General features: G+C 39.3%; 1 protein-coding gene and 1 long non-coding RNA gene across 31 annotated transcripts in view; one reads left to right on the plus strand and one right to left on the minus strand.

Moving 5' to 3' along the window:
* Positions 1-7,322: 7,322 nt before the first annotated feature.
* On the minus strand, positions 7,323-10,491 carry LOC110008157 (uncharacterized). The gene is made up of 2 exons (XR_002282741.2): positions 8,475-10,491; positions 7,323-7,897 (listed from the first exon to the last, which is right to left on the minus strand). It is a non-coding gene; the product is annotated as an uncharacterized LOC110008157 (long non-coding RNA).
* A 1,132-nt stretch (positions 10,492-11,623) lies between these two features.
* The window catches only part of APTX (APRATAXIN-like protein), a 33,266-nt gene continuing 27,556 nt past the window's right edge, over positions 11,624-17,333 (plus strand). For 16 of the 30 annotated variants that reach the window (XM_088867654.1, XM_088867641.1, XM_088867642.1 and 13 more), the window contains exons 1-3: positions 11,624-11,926; positions 13,714-13,803; positions 13,905-14,017. Coding sequence is in view for 22 of the 30 variants with exons in the window: in XM_088867647.1 (XP_088723773.1) it covers positions 13,779-13,803; positions 13,905-14,017 (138 nt within the window). In the remaining 8 variants the exon portion in view is untranslated. Of the gene's footprint in view, positions 11,927-13,217; positions 13,389-13,628; positions 13,804-13,904; positions 14,018-17,333 lie in introns of those variants that run through there. The other 14 variants (XM_088867655.1, XM_088867633.1, XM_088867652.1 and 11 more) reach the window with 3 other exon arrangements.

A 17,333-nucleotide genomic window follows, 5' to 3' on the forward strand; every position in this document is an offset into this window, starting at 1 on the left:
ATGGGCTTATCGCACTACTACGTGAAATACTACTTATTCCACTCCTTATTCTTTGGTTTATGGGGGTGAAGCAGTTTTACCTTTGGAACTACAAAACCCTTCACTGCGAGTCGTTATTCACCAAGGAATAACAGAAGATGAGAGAGACAAGCTCTGGTATCAAGAATTAGATGCACTTTATGGAAAGAGGTTAGAGGCTCAATAGAGCCTTGAACTCAACTAAGGGAGAATGAAGAGGGCTTTCGACAAGTCTGTCAAAGTCTGCTCATTCACCCACGGTGATCTTGTCTTAGTTGTCAAAAGGCCTATTGTTATGCACGACCGACATAAAGGGAAGTTTGAGCCTAAGTGGGAAGGTCCCTTTATGGTCAAAAAGGTCTCTCTCAACGGAGCCTATATACTGACACATCCTGAAGTAGGGGAAGCAATGCCCCCTATCAATGGACGATACTTAAAGAAGCACTACCCATAATACGTATTCAAAAGAAAGGGACTCAACACAAAAATAGGCAAGATAGTCCAAACAAAATTCTAACTCTTTTTATTACAGTAAAAACGAGTTACAAGACGCCCATTACTAGGGAGGTTACATGTCTCTTGCATCTGAGGATAAGAGGACAGTTACAAACCAAAACTTGTACTTTCGCTCGTGCATCTTAGGATAAGAGGACGTTTACAGGCCAAAACAAATGCCTGCCCCACCAAAGAAAGGCCTTCCTCATGAAGAAGAAGTGAAACCAGTTTAAGCTAACTCATCTGACGAGTAAGAGGATGGTTACAAGCTGAAAGACAAAGCAGAGCCATTCCAAGAACTTAGCCTCAGTACATCTGATGTGTATGTCAAACATACAAGCCAGATATCTGATCTGATGTGTATATCAAATATACAACAAAGGATTCATTCGACGTGTGTATCAAACATACAAAGTGGGCTGCCTTGGCAAGGAATTGGCCTATGACAGAAAGCATACCCTGTTCACAGTGGGTGCCCTTCCACAGAACAACATGGAGGATTTGGCTTCCAGCAGGTACCACAAGCAATGCCCTATCATCATTCACCATTTTTTGTCAGCCCATTGTTGTATGTAGCACATCGCGAGCGCCGCAAATCCCGCACGTAACTTACTGCCATATGCAAGCATCACTCTCCGCACCATGATAAGCTACACGTGCTAATGAGCGCCGACTGAAGCCAACACCGGCTGTGTCCTTCAAAGGCCGGCGTCGGTTGCCTTTCTTGAGGTTCAGTGCCGGTTGTGTCAACACTCCAAACCATCAGCGCCGGTTGCCCCAGCACTAGCTGCACTTCTGTTAGCATCGGCCTTATCGCGACTATTCGCTTCCCGAGACTTCTCGTTTTCAAAGCCTAAGTTTTCACACCTCCTTAATGGTCGCACGAAAGAGGTAACCGTACACCTCCCTGCGACGGTTCACCTCCTCCAATTGTATGCCTTCCACGATAGTCTGCCTCTCGTGACCACTTGTCTCCCGCCGAGACTTCTTCTAACGGCCGGAAACCCACTGAAAAACCCTCCTGTCAGCATTTTTTACCTGAACAGCACCAGAATTTCACCGAAAACTTATGTAAACTTCCCCTAAGTTCCCAGGAACCCTACAAACACCATTAACAACATTGAAAAGTTACCACGACCCTCGGAAAACCCCTTAAAACTCCCTGGAAAACTCCCAAGACATGCGAAAATGCTTATTGTCCCACTTCTCGCTTCTTTTACCCTAAAACAAAATACCAAGGCCGGAGCTTTTCCTTCCACAGGAAAGTCCCCTGTGCTAAAAAAAAAAAAAACTCTCCCTGCAACTTCACCAAATTCTTGGCAAAGCCTGCTCATCGAAGGTCTTCCCTACAAAACCGCTTGGAATCCCACTATTGGACGAGAACCTTCCCTGCAAAACCTTTGCCAGAGTCCCACTGCTTCCCGAAACTTCAACCGACCACCCTCTCCTCACCGTTAAGAAAATTTTCGATTAAGGTTTTTTATGCCCTTGGTGAAAAAGTGAGGGAAAATGGGATTTTACCCCCTTATATAAACCACACTACCCTCAAATGCCCCTCACAAATTGGGAATTCCAGTCGCTTCCAAGGGAAGCCAAGTGATGATGAGCCGGGTCGGACTTTGACTCGAGGTCCGAGGTTACTCTCATCGATCCATCCCTAGCGCCGGGTGAATTTTAAACAACCCTAGCGTCAGTTGACGTAGCACCGAGTGAATTTCAAACAACCCTAGCACCAGTTGACGTAACGGTGGATGTGTTTGCAAAACAACCCTAGCGCTGGTTGACTTAGCACCGGGTGTGTTTTCAAAACAACCCTAGCGTCGATTGACTTGGCACCGGGTGTGTTTTCAAACAACCCTAACGCCGATTGATTTTGTGCTGAGTGTGTTTCCAAATGACCCTAGCGCCGGTTAACTTAGTGCTGGTTGTCTTCAAACAATATCACGGGTCATTCACAGTGCCAACTGAGTCTTTAACAACCCAGCGCCGGTTGTGTTTGTGAGAACTCAGTGCTAGTTGAGTACTCACAAGAAACCACTAGCGCTACACTTAGCACCGGCTGTATTTCCAGCAGCCTATTGTCACCTACTCCAGGTTGAAGTCTTATGCGTCCTACCACTTATCCTTAGTGGGGTTGCACCCAAGTCGTGACCTATCATCCCCAATGATGTTGCACCCAGGCTGTTGCACCCAAATTGTGGCCTATCATCCCTAATGGAGTTAAGAGCTATCCCTCATCCCCATGGGAGTCACACCCATGCTGCATCTCATTGTCCCCAGTGAAGTTAGGGTCATTCTTACCTCTTCAATTTTCGGTAGGTTTGTTTCACACCGAGCCATCTTTCACCCTAGAGAGTATGCTTACCCCCCACTAAGACTTAGTGAAGTCCGCTTTTGTTGGCCATCCTTCATCAGGACACCACTCCCTCAGTTTGTGAATGGTCTTAACCATTTATCCCTAGGGAGTCGGATTGCCATCCACAGACCTATTCCCCATGGAGCTTCACCTACATGGTTGCACCGCCTCGGTTCATGTTGTATGACCCTAAACTGCACAGCCTCTATCTGTGTTGCATGACCCTAAATTGTATAGCCTCGGTTCATGCCGCATGCCTAAACTGCACAGCCTCAGTCCGTGCTGCATGACCCTAAACTGCATAGCCATGGTCCAAACTATATGACCTTAAACTGTACAGTCCTAGCTGTATGACTTAAAACTGCATAACCATGGTCCAAGCTATATGACCCTAAACTGTAGTGGAGGTCTAGTTGTACGACCCTAAATTGCATGGTCTTAGTTGCATGACTTTAAACTGCACAGCCATGGTCCAAACTATATGACCTTAAACTATATTGGAGGTCTAGTTGCACAACCTTAAATTTCAAGGTCGTAGCTGTATAACTTAAAATTGCATAACCATAGTCCAAGCTACATGACTTTAAACTATAGTACACGTCCTAATCGCATGACGTTAAAAGGCTCAGCACCATGGTCCAAACTATATGACCCTAAACTGTAGCGGAGGTCTAGTTGCATGATCCTAAACTGCATGGTCTTAGCTGCATGACTTTAAACTGTATAGCCATGGTCCAAAATATATGACCTTAAACTGTAATGAAGGTCTAGTTGCACGACCTTAAACTGCACGGTCCTAGTTGTATGACTTTAAACTACATTCAGTTGTATGACCTTAAACTATAGTACACGTTCTGACCGCATGACGATAAACTGATTTGCAGAGGTCCCGGAGGTATGACCAAAAACTCTCCCCCACATACTTGCACATGCCTTTTACGTGTACCTTTCACGCACACCTTCCCTAACCTACCTGTTAGTGTGCGTGCGCCACCTACATTACCTCCCCAATGAGTTCATTCACTTCATCACCATACCTCATTCCCCAGTGAGTCTCACCCGCACTCATAAAATCGCGAACCATCTCGCCATCCATACTCGTTGTAAGCTAATGAGTCATCATTGTGCACTCACATTTCATACATCATCCATCTCTCATAGGTAGCCTAATGCCATTTCCCCAAGTGAGTCAAACCACCACCATACTCAGTCCATGGCCTCCACAGACTGCCATTCATCACCACCATGGTCCAGCTGTATAACCTTAAACTATAGTGCACATGTAGGCCGCATGACATTAAACTGTTTCGCACAGGTCCTGAAGGCATAACCTTAAACACGCCTTCACAAAAAAAAAGAAAAAAAAAATGAAAGATTACAGGCATGGTGTATACCTTAACAAGGGAACGCTATGAGTAAAAATGACGGATGGGCATGATCACGAAACCATGGGTAAAAGAGTTCCGTGAATAAGAACCGGGCTTGGTGAAAACCCGAAAGGGCATCATGAGTAGAAATGGATGAAAAGGGTGGACATAGCTGAAAGGTTATGAGTAAAAGAACCCAAAATAAAAAGAAGTTGGTGAAAACCATCTCTAAGGCACCGCTTCCCAAGTTCAAGCGAAAATTCGTAAAGGACGCTTGGACCAATAAACAGGTTGATGCAGTACTCGCCTCAACAGGCGACTTCAGTCCTCACTCAAAAGAAGAAAAATCCCTGGTGTCATAAATGCCAAGACTCCAAAAGTATGAGCTTCAAGGAAAAGATTCTAAGAGCCTGAGTCCAATTGCAAAAGGACTTGAAAGACAGAAGACGCCAAAATGGCAAGACAAGTCTCATGAGGAAGAACATTATTCCCACAAGGTCACAAACATACTCTAGAAATAAATACTCCAAAGGCAAGAAATCGATAAAGCCAGGGGAGAACCTGCCAGAGACGCCAGCTTGTCTAGCCGGCACGACTAGACCTTTCGGATCGGCTAATAGAACCTACAGCTGACTGGACTCGATAGACGAGACCTATAGTGGTACTTTGAATGTCAAAAGAAAACCTGGTGTAGCAGCAAACAGCGCCTACCAAAGCAAACCAATGAACGCAGACCAAATGGGAACATTGACCTTCGTACAAAATCCTCACTCACCAACAGTCCGCACGAGGGTGAGGACTTTGACAAGATCCCTCAAACATGTATCTTCTTCCCCTAAAGTCTCCATTGACGGACCCCCGAATAATGTATCCCTACGTCTGAGCAGCCTAGTGACACCATTACGTGAATCTCCTTGGCATTCACGTGGTCCTATGGCTAGGAAGAAAAAAAAGTAAAAGCTGAAAAAAAATTTTCAAATGATTGTTCTTCTCACTTCCCTTGAAGTACAACATCCAGCGGGGCAAGCTGACTGAACGTATTTTTCAGCACCTTGGTCCCTGGTAAGAAGCAGGTCAATAGAGTCTACAAAACAGTGGAAATTCCTGACAGTCTTAGAATGGCCCCAGAATTGGTCATTATTGTCATCAGCACTTTAAAAGACCACCCGTCGAGTTTCATCACAATCAGACATGTTTAAGGCAGTGAACACAAAGAAACAATTTCAGCAAAATTGGTCTCTAGCACCCTAAAATGGACCCTATAACTAGAGCCATACTTTTGGTACGTCAAACAGCTGTCGGATGGCGTGTGTTTTTTGACCGCCACAGACCTAGCATGTCCATGACGATATAAAATTCACGCAAAACCACAACGGACGATGCGTCATCCATTGTGGATACGTTCAACAAACTGCCATAGACATAGCAAGTCCATCGCTGTGGCGAAACACTATAGTATTTCACCTATAAACATTGTTTTTCCTTATAAACTCGATGTCGTCTTATTTTTTGGACAGTGTGGATTAAAAAACCGCAACGGATTTACTGTGTGTATTGAGATAGTATATCCGTGACGGCCTTTTTTCACACGAAAAAATACGGGAAACTACCATAGCTCTCGTAGATCCATGGCAATTTGTAAGACAAAACCGCCACGGAAATAGCATATCTGTGTATGTTCCTGGCGGGGCAAAATACTATTCAATTTCACCTATAGGCGTTTTTAGGAGTATATATATATATATATATATATATATATATATATATATATATATAAAACTCTAAAAAACGCTTATAGGCGAAATGCTGCAGTGTTTCGCCTCGCCACGGACATAGCATGTCCATGGTGGTTTATTAAACAGAGTCGCAATGGACGGCACATGGTCCGTAGCAGTTTCGCTTGTTTTTTGACAACCACATACTCGCAATTTTTGAACGATTTTGGAACCTCCATCTTTTGCTTTTCTTTCTTCCAAAAAAATATTAACTTTAATGGAACTTTCCCTTTTAATGGGGTTTTTAAAAAAAAAAAAAAGTTTGAAGTCTTTTAGACAGATATTGAAATATATACGTATAAATCGTAGAGTACAAAGCTTTTCATGAATCTACTCCCACACAGTAACATATATCTAAGATGAGGGTTCTCGTGTCCACACAGTAACATATATCTAAGGTTAGGGTACTCCCATACAGTAACATATATCTAAGATTAGGGTACTCCCATACAGTAACATATATCTAAGATGAGGGTTCTTGTGTCCACACAGTAACATATGTCTAAGATGAGGGTTCTCGTGTGCATTGCATTTATGCAATTATGACGATAAGCTTTATTTTTCTCTCTTTAGATAAACTCAATATCTCTTTCTCTCTCTAAAAACTCAACATCTAATCTAATATGTCTTTTTCTCTCTAAAACCCAATATCTCTTTATATCTGTGAAAATTTGTTTTCTCTTTAAGAACCCAATTTTTCTTTCTCTTTAAAAACCCAATCTCTCTTTAGAAGCCCAATATCTCATTTTCTCTCTAAAAATGCAATCTCTCTCTAAAGACCCAATATCTTATTCTCTCTCTAAAAATTCAATATTTCTCTCTTTAAAAATCCATGACCACTCTCTAGAAACCCAATCCATCTTTCTCTCTCCGAAAACCCAACCACTATATCTCTCCCTAGAAACCCAATCGCTCTTTTTCTCTCTAGAAATCCAATCTTTCTTCTCTCTCTAGAAATTCAATCTATCTTTCTTCTCTCTGGAAATTCTATCTCTCTATTTTTTCTCTCTAAAGACCCAAAAAAGGTTTTTAAAAAACATTTTAACATATGCTTTTTTTTTTTTAGAATACTACAAATAAGAAAAACTTAAAGAAAAAAAAAAACCCAAAAACAAAAAAGGCATCTTAATGGGCCAGGCCGGGCTCAGACCCAAACCAATAAGTTCCTTTCCGGCCTTTGGGCCAAGCGGCCTTTTCCTATATGTTTCTGGGCCGGGCCTGATCATTTTTGGGTATCATAGGGCTTCGGTCTGGCGTGACCCATTGGAAGCCGACCAATATTCTCTGTGAGGACATCTAAACGAGGTCTTAAACTCCACCACAGCCAAACCAAGGGTCTGACTGCAATATTCATTGGTATAAAGGATATGGTAATACCCTTCCATTACAAAAGAAGTTTCAATTTGTACAATGCCACGTCCCAAATTATTCGAGCTTTATTAGGTCTTTAGACAATCGTGAAAATAGGCACTCCTCAACTGCACCAGAGCCTTTTCTGTTTTTGTAGGAAATAGAGACTCCTGACCCTCTCAATGAAGTAAAACAATGTTAAAAAACTAACACTCTCAATGAAGTAGAACAATGTCCCCAGTTGTTGCTTTTTGACCTCATAATGCATCCTGAGTAGAGTTTATTTTGGTCTCGGTCTCAATCTTCCCTGCATTTCGTAGGGGTCTGGCCCTCATTGAGCTTCTCATCGACAACGCCCTTGCCCTTCATACTGGCTTCGGAGATGTCGAATCGAGCTTGTGTGGCAGCTTTCACTTGCGACTTCTGGCCAAGGTAAGAGAAACACTCGAGCACAATGATATCAACGAGCACATTGAAATTGGCATTGTAGACAATCAAACCAAACTGGTTCAGCTTCACTTGATCCTGTCATTGGGCTGAAAACATTAAATCCGCAGGTTGGATAAGTACAGGGCATGAGGATCATTCAAACAGGTGAAATATAACATATAAACTGGTAAGTTTAATTTACCAGAAAAAAAAAGGAAATTAATTAGAAAAAAAACAAGTCACTGATCCTATCTAGTGTTTTCTTCAGAATTTGAAAAAGAACATCAAAACCTGTTTGAACGTTCAAACTGGTTTGAATATTTACAGGCCAAAAAAAAGAATAAGTGTAGGGCTAGAACGTAAATCCAAAGTCCAAAAATGAGTAAGTACTACCCTTGAACCATTTAATAACAAAAGTTGAAAAACAAAAACCCAAAAGAAAAAAGGAAATAAAGGGAATCCTCAAAGAAGAACAATACCACTTTCTAGACCACAACACCCAAACAACACCCACATTAAATCCAAAGGTTGAATAAGTACAGGGCATTACCACCATGCAAATATGGGAAATATAGAATATAAAGACAAAATTAATCAGAAACAGACATGTTACTAACAAGTACCTTTCTCTAAAAATTAGAATGCTAAGGAGAGAATCCACCTGAAATTTTAGCAGAGCCAAACCTGAGATATATGGCATTTGCCAACTCGATCTCACGGTTTTTTGGTAGCATTAGAGGACATATTCCATGACGAGTTCCGGCAACTTGCAGGGACACAAATTCTAGAGGAGGGAGAGAGCAATGAGGGGGAGGATGTAACACCCCTTATCTGTTCATGCACCAGCAAGCTTTGGGCTCGTTTTAATTGTTGAAGTTCGGCTCCACATGGAAATTAGCATGAGAGAGAGAAAAAGAAATTAAGACATCGATTAAAAATTAACAATTGTATTAGACACAAATTTACGAGTATAATAGTTAACTCAAGAGACAATGGAACATACACAATAATCAACTCAAGAGATCCATCAGAGAGCAACAATTCTAGTAATCAGACAACGATAATGGAACATAAAAACAACCAACTGAAGACAGTGCAGCCCCCTCAACAAACCAAACAACCCCATTCAAGATGCCTTGGGGACCGGACCACCAAACCATGTTGTTGTCATGGGAGAGAGTTATGTTGCACAGAGTTTTGAGGTTTTCTTTTTCTTGCCGGTAGGCTTGGTCGAGGGAGACCCCTCTTCTTACCACATCTCCCCATTCCTTTCTCACCACCATATAAATCCCAACAACAGATGGTGGGTTTGCAGCCAAGGTAATAACCATCAAATAGTATATCACTTGGAAAAATGCCATAGAGCCTCCCACTACTAAAGCCATAACTCATAATCTTTTTACCGTATATCCCTCCACGTACAAGCACTGGAGACGGATACCTATCACCTTTCTTCAGCTCACTTTCGCTATTACATTCGAACCCCAACTCGAGCATATCGATATTGATCACCACCTCCCACTTCTTCGCCTCCGTGCTTAAAAACCACACTATTAGTTTAAAATATGGCCTTACAGCCACAAGAGAAACATGGCCATTCCAATCCAAGACTGCAACATGGCCAACCCACACCGAGATTTCTAATCCACTTCGAAGCTCCGATGGTGCACGTATAACCTCTACTGCCTCCCTCACCATGTCGAAGCCAATCAACCTACAGTCCATAGTGTCATAGGTGTAGCATATATGTCCAATGGATATGAGACTTTTCTACCAAAGATCAGAGGTTTTTTTTGGCAGGCTTTCAAGGTGCCTCCATTCTCCAATCGACGAGTCAAACAGCTGGTATTCCGGAATGGGCTTCCATGCAAACACATTCAATACCCTAATCAAAACCCTGAATTTGCGATGCTGATGCTCAAACTAGAATCTGAAGTAGAATGCAAAGGATCCAGGAATAGCAAGAAGGCAAGTGGATTGGCCGGTTGCAGAGTTGACAATAGTAAAGATACCTCTACCTGTTAAGGTACAAAGATGCCATTGGTGCATCCCACCCTTTATCTACAACACATGATTGGGTAATGATTTTGTAAAGACACCTTCATCTACATCCCACCTTTTATTTAGATCTTTATATGTTGCAGATAAAAAAGGAAGACAACGAATGGTTTTGAGTAAATAACAAATTTGTTCAAACCCAAAATCCAGAAAATCTTTTTTACAAAGAAATTTTGGAATTACAAAAACAATTGCACCAAAATTTCTTTATAGAAACTAAACAAGTTTCTAGTTTTTTCAAAAATCTTGAAATTCCTTTCAATATTTATGAAGAATTAATTAGATATGGAAAAATCATATCTTAGGTAACAAAGCCCAGTTTCAAAAATACACAAGTTCACTCTCTGAGCTGATAACTAATCAGAGTCGCAATTTTCAAAAGCTCAAAGAAAAGATGTTTCAGTCCATTAAACAAATGGACTAGAACGAAGATTTCTCTTTTGATAAGATTAACTTTTATCTTGTGATATCATAGCTCCTCGATCATCAAACAAGTGATCCGGCTTTTGAAAAACTCAAAAGAATTTGTCTCTATGAAAAGGCTAAACAAGTCTTACCTAGCGACATATTTCCAAAATATCCCAAATAGTGGACAACAGATAGTTTTCAAAAATTTCATAACTCCTGGAAAGTAAGTTTGAAAATCACTACCTTGACCCACACCAAAACATAAAAGTTATTTTATATCTCGACTTCAATCAAACTTGTGATTATGGCGAGATTGTGGACTGAGGCCCTACAAGAAAAATTAGATTTGAACACCTTCATGGGCTATCTTTAAAATTCCTGCCCAACTTCATAAAGAGCATGGTCTACAGAATCTCAAAATCATGGAGACACAATGATCATCTGATATTCGACATAACCAGCATCACTGGATGGTTTGCTAGAGAAAAATTCTACCAGCCATACCAATTTTAGGAACTGAGAAAATCACACCCGATGGATTTCTATATTACTGAAGAAACACTGGTAACAAAGGAAGAGATAAACAATCTCGACGTCACAGAATATGTCGTCAAAAGCATAAATATCATTCACCAAAAAGTTGTATATGATAAAAGAAACAAGAATGACAAAATTCATAGACGGCAGGAAACTGTTCGTAATAGATCTCCCAGTAGCCCACACAGTTGAAGAAGAACTAAATATAGATTTACAAAAATTTCTAAATATTTATCCCACAACAATACTGATGGATCTCACCTCGGACATAGCTAATCAAGCTGAAAAGCGCATCGAGATCTTTCGAGATACTATCTTACAAAGATAGGAAAACAATCCCTCTGACAGCAGTGACAACTTAGACAGTATTGGAAACTCTAATATTGCCAACATGATGGAAAAGTGATGGGACGGACTGACTGCAAAAACAATCCAGCACACGTGTCCCCTAACGATGCAAGTGATGACGCAAAACATGATGTTATCAATGACACAAGCACTGACGTCATCACGCTATAATTATGCACCTGCCGCACTTACGGGTTACCTGACACCTCGCTACAACCATTATTACTTCCAAGACACCTCACCAAACCGTCATAATTACTTCTAGGACACCTCAACAGGTGGTCATAATTTATCATTGGACACATCAGCAGACTCCATTATTACTCAACGGCCTCTATTATTGCTGACCAATAGCAATAATTGCTCACCTGCCCCAATAATGGTGCACCTACCTCCATTATTGTGGAATTGAAATGAGTTATAAGGGTTTAAAGTTCGCATCTTCTCCTCTATAAATAGGGGCTTAGTCTCTCAATTGAGACATCGAAAATTAAAGCTTCACTTTAAAGTCTGAGTTCAAGCCTTAGGGTTCTAAATTTTTTGTTTCCCTTCTGTTTTATGTTGTAATACCTATGCTTATTCATTCTCTTTTGTATGCCTTTCCTTCCATTTCTCCTGCTTTCTCATCTTCACGAGTCTCAGTCTGAGTCTTGTAAAGCCTCTATAATCCGCTTGTCTATAAATGATATCATAGCATGTACTTCAAAGCTCATACTTGTTTATTATGAAGTAAAGCTTGCTGTTAAAAGTTAAGCGTTGTAGATTAACTGGACTGATCACCTCAGGTAAAATATCTACTTCTTTGCTTTAATTTATCTTTATGATGTATATGTTCTTTTTTATTTTGATTTAAACTGTGACCATGCAATGTGTATGTTCCGTTTTATTTTGATTCAATATCGGTTTGATCTAGGTCAAATATCTGCGACCGTGCGATAAAGTTTGGATGCTGATGACAGATGAATTTACTATTCATTTTCGCCTATATATATATATATATATATATATATATATATATATATATATATATAAGCTGAGATTAGCCCACTAGCTCATATGAACATATGAGCCCAATGGCCCAGATTGAATCTGGGCCGATCTGACGCTCACGGATGTCAGGTAGTATTTGAATTTTATTTATTTTTCTACAAATCCAAATCATTTGAAATTTTAGGCGTGTGTTTTAAAAAATAGGTGAATCTTAAAAAATATCAAAAAAATATTTTACATGAGATAAATTGATCAAAATACCCCCAAAAGTATTCGAGGGATATTTTGGTCATTTTAGTTTTACGAATAATTGTTTTTATATTTTTATTAGGTGCACCTTGATGAGGAGAACACACCTAAAATTTCAAGTAATTTGGATTTGTAGAAAAAAAAAATTTCACAGACTACCGGACATCCATGATCTTCAGATCGGCCCAGATTGAATCTGGGCCGTTGGGCTCATATGTTCATATGAGCTAATGGGCTAATCCCAGTTTTATATATATATATATATATATATATATATATGGGAAGATACTACAAAACACCTATAGGCGAAAATGAACAATGATTTCGTCTACCATCATCACCATCCAAACTTCATCGCACGATTATAGTTGTCTGATAGTGTTTTAATATTTTTTTTATTAATTGGAATGATCTGAAATTTGGAACGTATATATATCTCAGTGAGGAGCACATAATAAAAATATGAAAAAATAATTAGTAAAATATAAATTGACCAAAATACCCTTAAAAATATTTGAGAGTATTTTGGTCAATTTATATTGTACAAACTATTTTTTTTCATATTTTTATTAGGAGCGACTCACTAAGATGTACAGACGCTTCAAATTTCAAGTAATTTGGATTTGTAGAAAACAAATGAAAATTGAGATACTACTGGACAACTGTGACTGCGCAATGAAATTTAGATGATGATAAAGATAGGCAAAATTAATGTTTATAAGGCAAGAGTTTTTTACGTGTATATATATATATATATATATATATATATATATATATATATATATATATATATATATATATATATATATAAGTAATAATGTTATGGGACCCTCTCACATCTAATGGCACGAGACCTCGAGGATGACCGTTAGATATAATTCTAAACTCAAGAAAAAAAAAAGACGGGGCTTTAATGGTTAATTTACTTCCAAGGAGGTAAAGCCCCCCTCTTTTTCTTGAGAATAGAATCAGAATATCTTTTGGTTCTATGCTAACGGTTGCGGCAGGGTTAGTAGGATCATTACTTTTTGATAAATGATAAGAATCAACAATGCGCTATCCCAAATTTTTTTGGAAACATAAAAGTACTGATTTTCAAGAAAATTTAGTGATTTCGAAAGGTTTTTTTTTTTGAAAGGTTATACTGTTCTCTCTCCCACTATTTTCCTCGACTGTTTACTCACTCTCACATTCGTTTTTGATCTCTCTCTTGGTCATATTCAACTAGCGGAGAGACACGCATGCCTTGCTTTTTCTAGTTTCCTGCGGTGTGCTGAAATATCTTAAGAAACTCATGACTTGGCAATTAAAACAGAGTTGCAATTCTCTGCAGGAATCCCTAAGAAACTCATGACTTGACAATAAAAAGAGAGTTGCAATCCTCTGCAGGAATCTCTCATGGGTGATGGAGTGGAACCTTCAGGTTTGTAGGGAAAGAAGAATTCCCCAACTTGTTTCAAATAATAATCTTTTCTCTAAGACGTCTTTCACAGAGGTTCAGATAATGAATGGGTGAATTTGCAGGTGTCGGGAATCAGTTGGTTGTGGTTCTCGTGGGCGCACCAGGCAGTGGCAAAACGACCTTCTGCAACAATCTCATGGAAACTTCAAATCGGCCATGGATTCGTGTATGCCAGGTACTTCTCTTCTCTCTAGCTATCTATTAATGCATTCTTGTTATTTGTTTGGAAATGATTGATACCTGCAAATGAATAATGGAAAATGAGAGAGAAATTGGGGAGAATTGGGTCTTAGAGGAGTAAACTTTGTCAAAAGTTAATGCAAGAATACCCATATTGATGGATTTTTGGTGATTCTTCTTCTTTAACTATCTATCAATGGTTTTTTTAGAACTATACTCTCTCACAAGATAGTGCTGGAATCTTCTATCCACGGGCCTCTGTTGTTTGATTTTTAGTTGGATAAATGATTGACACTCACAAACGTAAAATGGAAAATAAGAGAGAAACTGAGGAGAATTGGGTTTCTATACAAGGATACTTTTGTTGTACGTTTCTCTTTTGAATACTCCCCCCCCTTCATTTCTTTTGGAAAAACCTAAATTTGAAAAAGTATTTTGGTCAGCAGTTTTTACCTTTATTTGGGATGAATATGTAAATCCAATGAAAAGGTGGAAGGATTGATGGACTTCTCGGTGCAAGCTGTTGCAGAGAAGTGTTTTGGTGGTAGTGTTGGGGATGTTCTCTCTTTAAGTACATGTAATACTCATTCTTGATGTGATTCCCATGTGTCTTCCATGTTAAAAATCTCTCATGTTCAAAGGACCAAATGAAGAAGATAAACTGCATGTAGAACTTGATAATTCAAATGATCACGTGTCCCTACTTTGTAGGGTTGACTAGTATTAGAAAGAAACCATAGAGGCCTGCCCACCATGTAGTATTATCTTTTATCATTGAAAATTGGAGCTTGGCTGTAGATATGGTTGATAGAACTTACTTAAAGGAGCTGTAAATTAGGAGATGAAATCTCGTCTCTTATCCAGTTCATCTACCTAAGGGCAAGGGAAGAACAATTGGCTGTAAGTGTATTTTCACGATAAATGAAGGCTGCTCTGATGAAGGTGAAAATATGTATAAAGAATAATCGGTGACAAAGGAATATGTCCCGAAAGAAGGCAAAGTCTTGAATTAAATCTTCTCATTAGTAGATTATGCTATTATTCAGGTTCATATAGATATAGTAGCTTTGCATGACTTATATCTAGAGCTATTTGCAGTGTTACATAGACACCAATGCGGTTGTCGGCTTCTATGAGTGTCACAAGTGTCTGGTATCTTGGCCTAAAAAGGCAATACAACTAGACAAGTTGGTATGTTATTTTTCATAAATAAAATAGTATATTTTTAAAGATGTATGATATGATTTTCTTTGAGGGAACTCAGGAGTAGCTGCAATTGGCGATAAAGGGAAAGTAGACCTAGGTGGTCTGATCATGTATAACATCAACCTAGAACTATACCAATTAGAGGAGTGATATGGTTTAAGCAGAAGGTTCTGAAAAGGCAAGGGGAAGGCTCCAAATGACATGGATGGAAGTAGTGAAAAAAAATATAATGACTTATGGTTTGACTGAGGGAATGAGTCTTGATCAGTATATGGTGGAACATAATTCATATAACTCATCTTAGCTACACCCATTCTATGGATATCTTGTTTCTTGACCACCCAACATTCCATCCCTTAAAGCATTGTTGGTCTTACAACCATCCTATAGAACTTCCCCTTTAGTTTCATTGATATGCAATGAACACATAAGACTTCAGAAGCACGTCTCCACTTCGTCCACCCATCTCTGATTTATGAGCAACATCTTCGTAAATCTCTCCTGTCTCATAGATTACTGATCCAAGATATCAAAATTAATCCCTTTTTGAACAGGTGCAGGCCATGGGCCTCGAGCCAAAGACCTGCCAAAGCATAAAAGTTGTTCTACCACCTATAGCTTTACCATTTTACGTCATAAAAATGCCGGACACTTTTATTTGTACTGCGGCTATCATACTTAAAATAAATGATGTCATTCGACTTGTATGGTCAAGCATCGGGGTCATGTCTCTAAGAGTCAACAGATGTCGACATGTGACACTAGCCTTTATATTGAATGTATGGGTAACATTGACTATTTGATGTAAAATATCTTTCTCCATTGAAATCTATAGGAGGAAATCTAAATGCGCTATCTTGAATGCTTTGTACAGAATGGAAAAGAGGATATGTTGGCAAGGAATATCCTTGACAATGGTACAAATGATTCGACATTTTCATGTGTAAAGCATGGGCATTGATCGTGTGCATTTACATTTGGTATTATATGTGGATGACATGTTAATTGTTGGAGAAATCATGTTAAAGATAAATAAATTAATGACTCAGTTGGGCTAAGAATATTAGGCAAAGAATATTAAATGAAAGACCTAGAGCATGTAAAGAAAGCTTTGGGCATGGAAATCGGTAGAGACTGAAAGATTGGGATGTAGTTGTCGTTGAAAAGTATATTGACAAAGTTGCTTCAAGGTCTAATATGACCAATGCAAAACCTGTTAGTGTGCCTCTTGTTGCTCATATTAAGGTTTCTGCAGTGCAGATTTGTGTGCTAGCACATATGAAGATACAGAACCCATGTCTTATGTTTTTTATGCTAGTGTTTTGGGAAATGGCTTACACTAGGTTGGCATCTCCCCATGGTGTTGGTTTTTTCAGCAGGCACAGGGAAGTCCAGGAAACAAACATTGGTAGGCAGACAAATGGATACTTCATTGCTTGCAATGTACCACATATAGTTGCATTGTGTTCGAGAAGAATTATTTAAGGAAACGTAATTTAGTGGGCTTTGTGGATGCTAATTCTGTTGAGAATTTGAACAAGAGGAGATCCGGTACTGGTTCTGTTTTCATTCTTATTGGTGGATCAGATGCTGATTTTGTTGATAATTTTAACAAGAGGAGATCGAGGACTGGTTCTGTTTTCATTCTTGTTGGTGGATCAGTTAGTTGGATGGAAGTCATCATTGCTTTCAATGATTGATTTGTCCATTATGTAGCAGAATACATGGCTGCCACATAACTATCAAGGAAGCCATATAAGGGTCTTGTGAGTGACCTGGGTTAATATAGGATTAAAAAAAATGTTTTGCGATAACCGAAGTGATCAGCGAAGAACCAAGTTTGCCATGTAGGGACCAAGCATATAGATGTGAAGTACCATTTTATTGAGAAAGTCATTGAAGCAGGTAAGTTTTGCATGTGAAAATCGGTGTTTGGAAAAATGGATCGGTGGACTGGATTGCCCATCCGTCGGGATCACTGATCCAGATCTTCTGGGTAGGCGATTCGATGAAGTCAAAAAAAAAAAAAAAAAACACAAAAAGGAAAAAAATTATAGAAGGATATGATAAGTAGTGTGGACATTTATAACAATTATTTTAAGCAG

The sequence above is a fragment of the Amborella trichopoda genome, chromosome 5, assembly GCF_054954075.1.
Source record: "Amborella trichopoda isolate Santa Cruz 75 chromosome 5, AtrichopodaSantaCruz75HAP2 v2.0, whole genome shotgun sequence".
Taxonomy (NCBI): domain Eukaryota; kingdom Viridiplantae; phylum Streptophyta; class Magnoliopsida; order Amborellales; family Amborellaceae; genus Amborella; species Amborella trichopoda.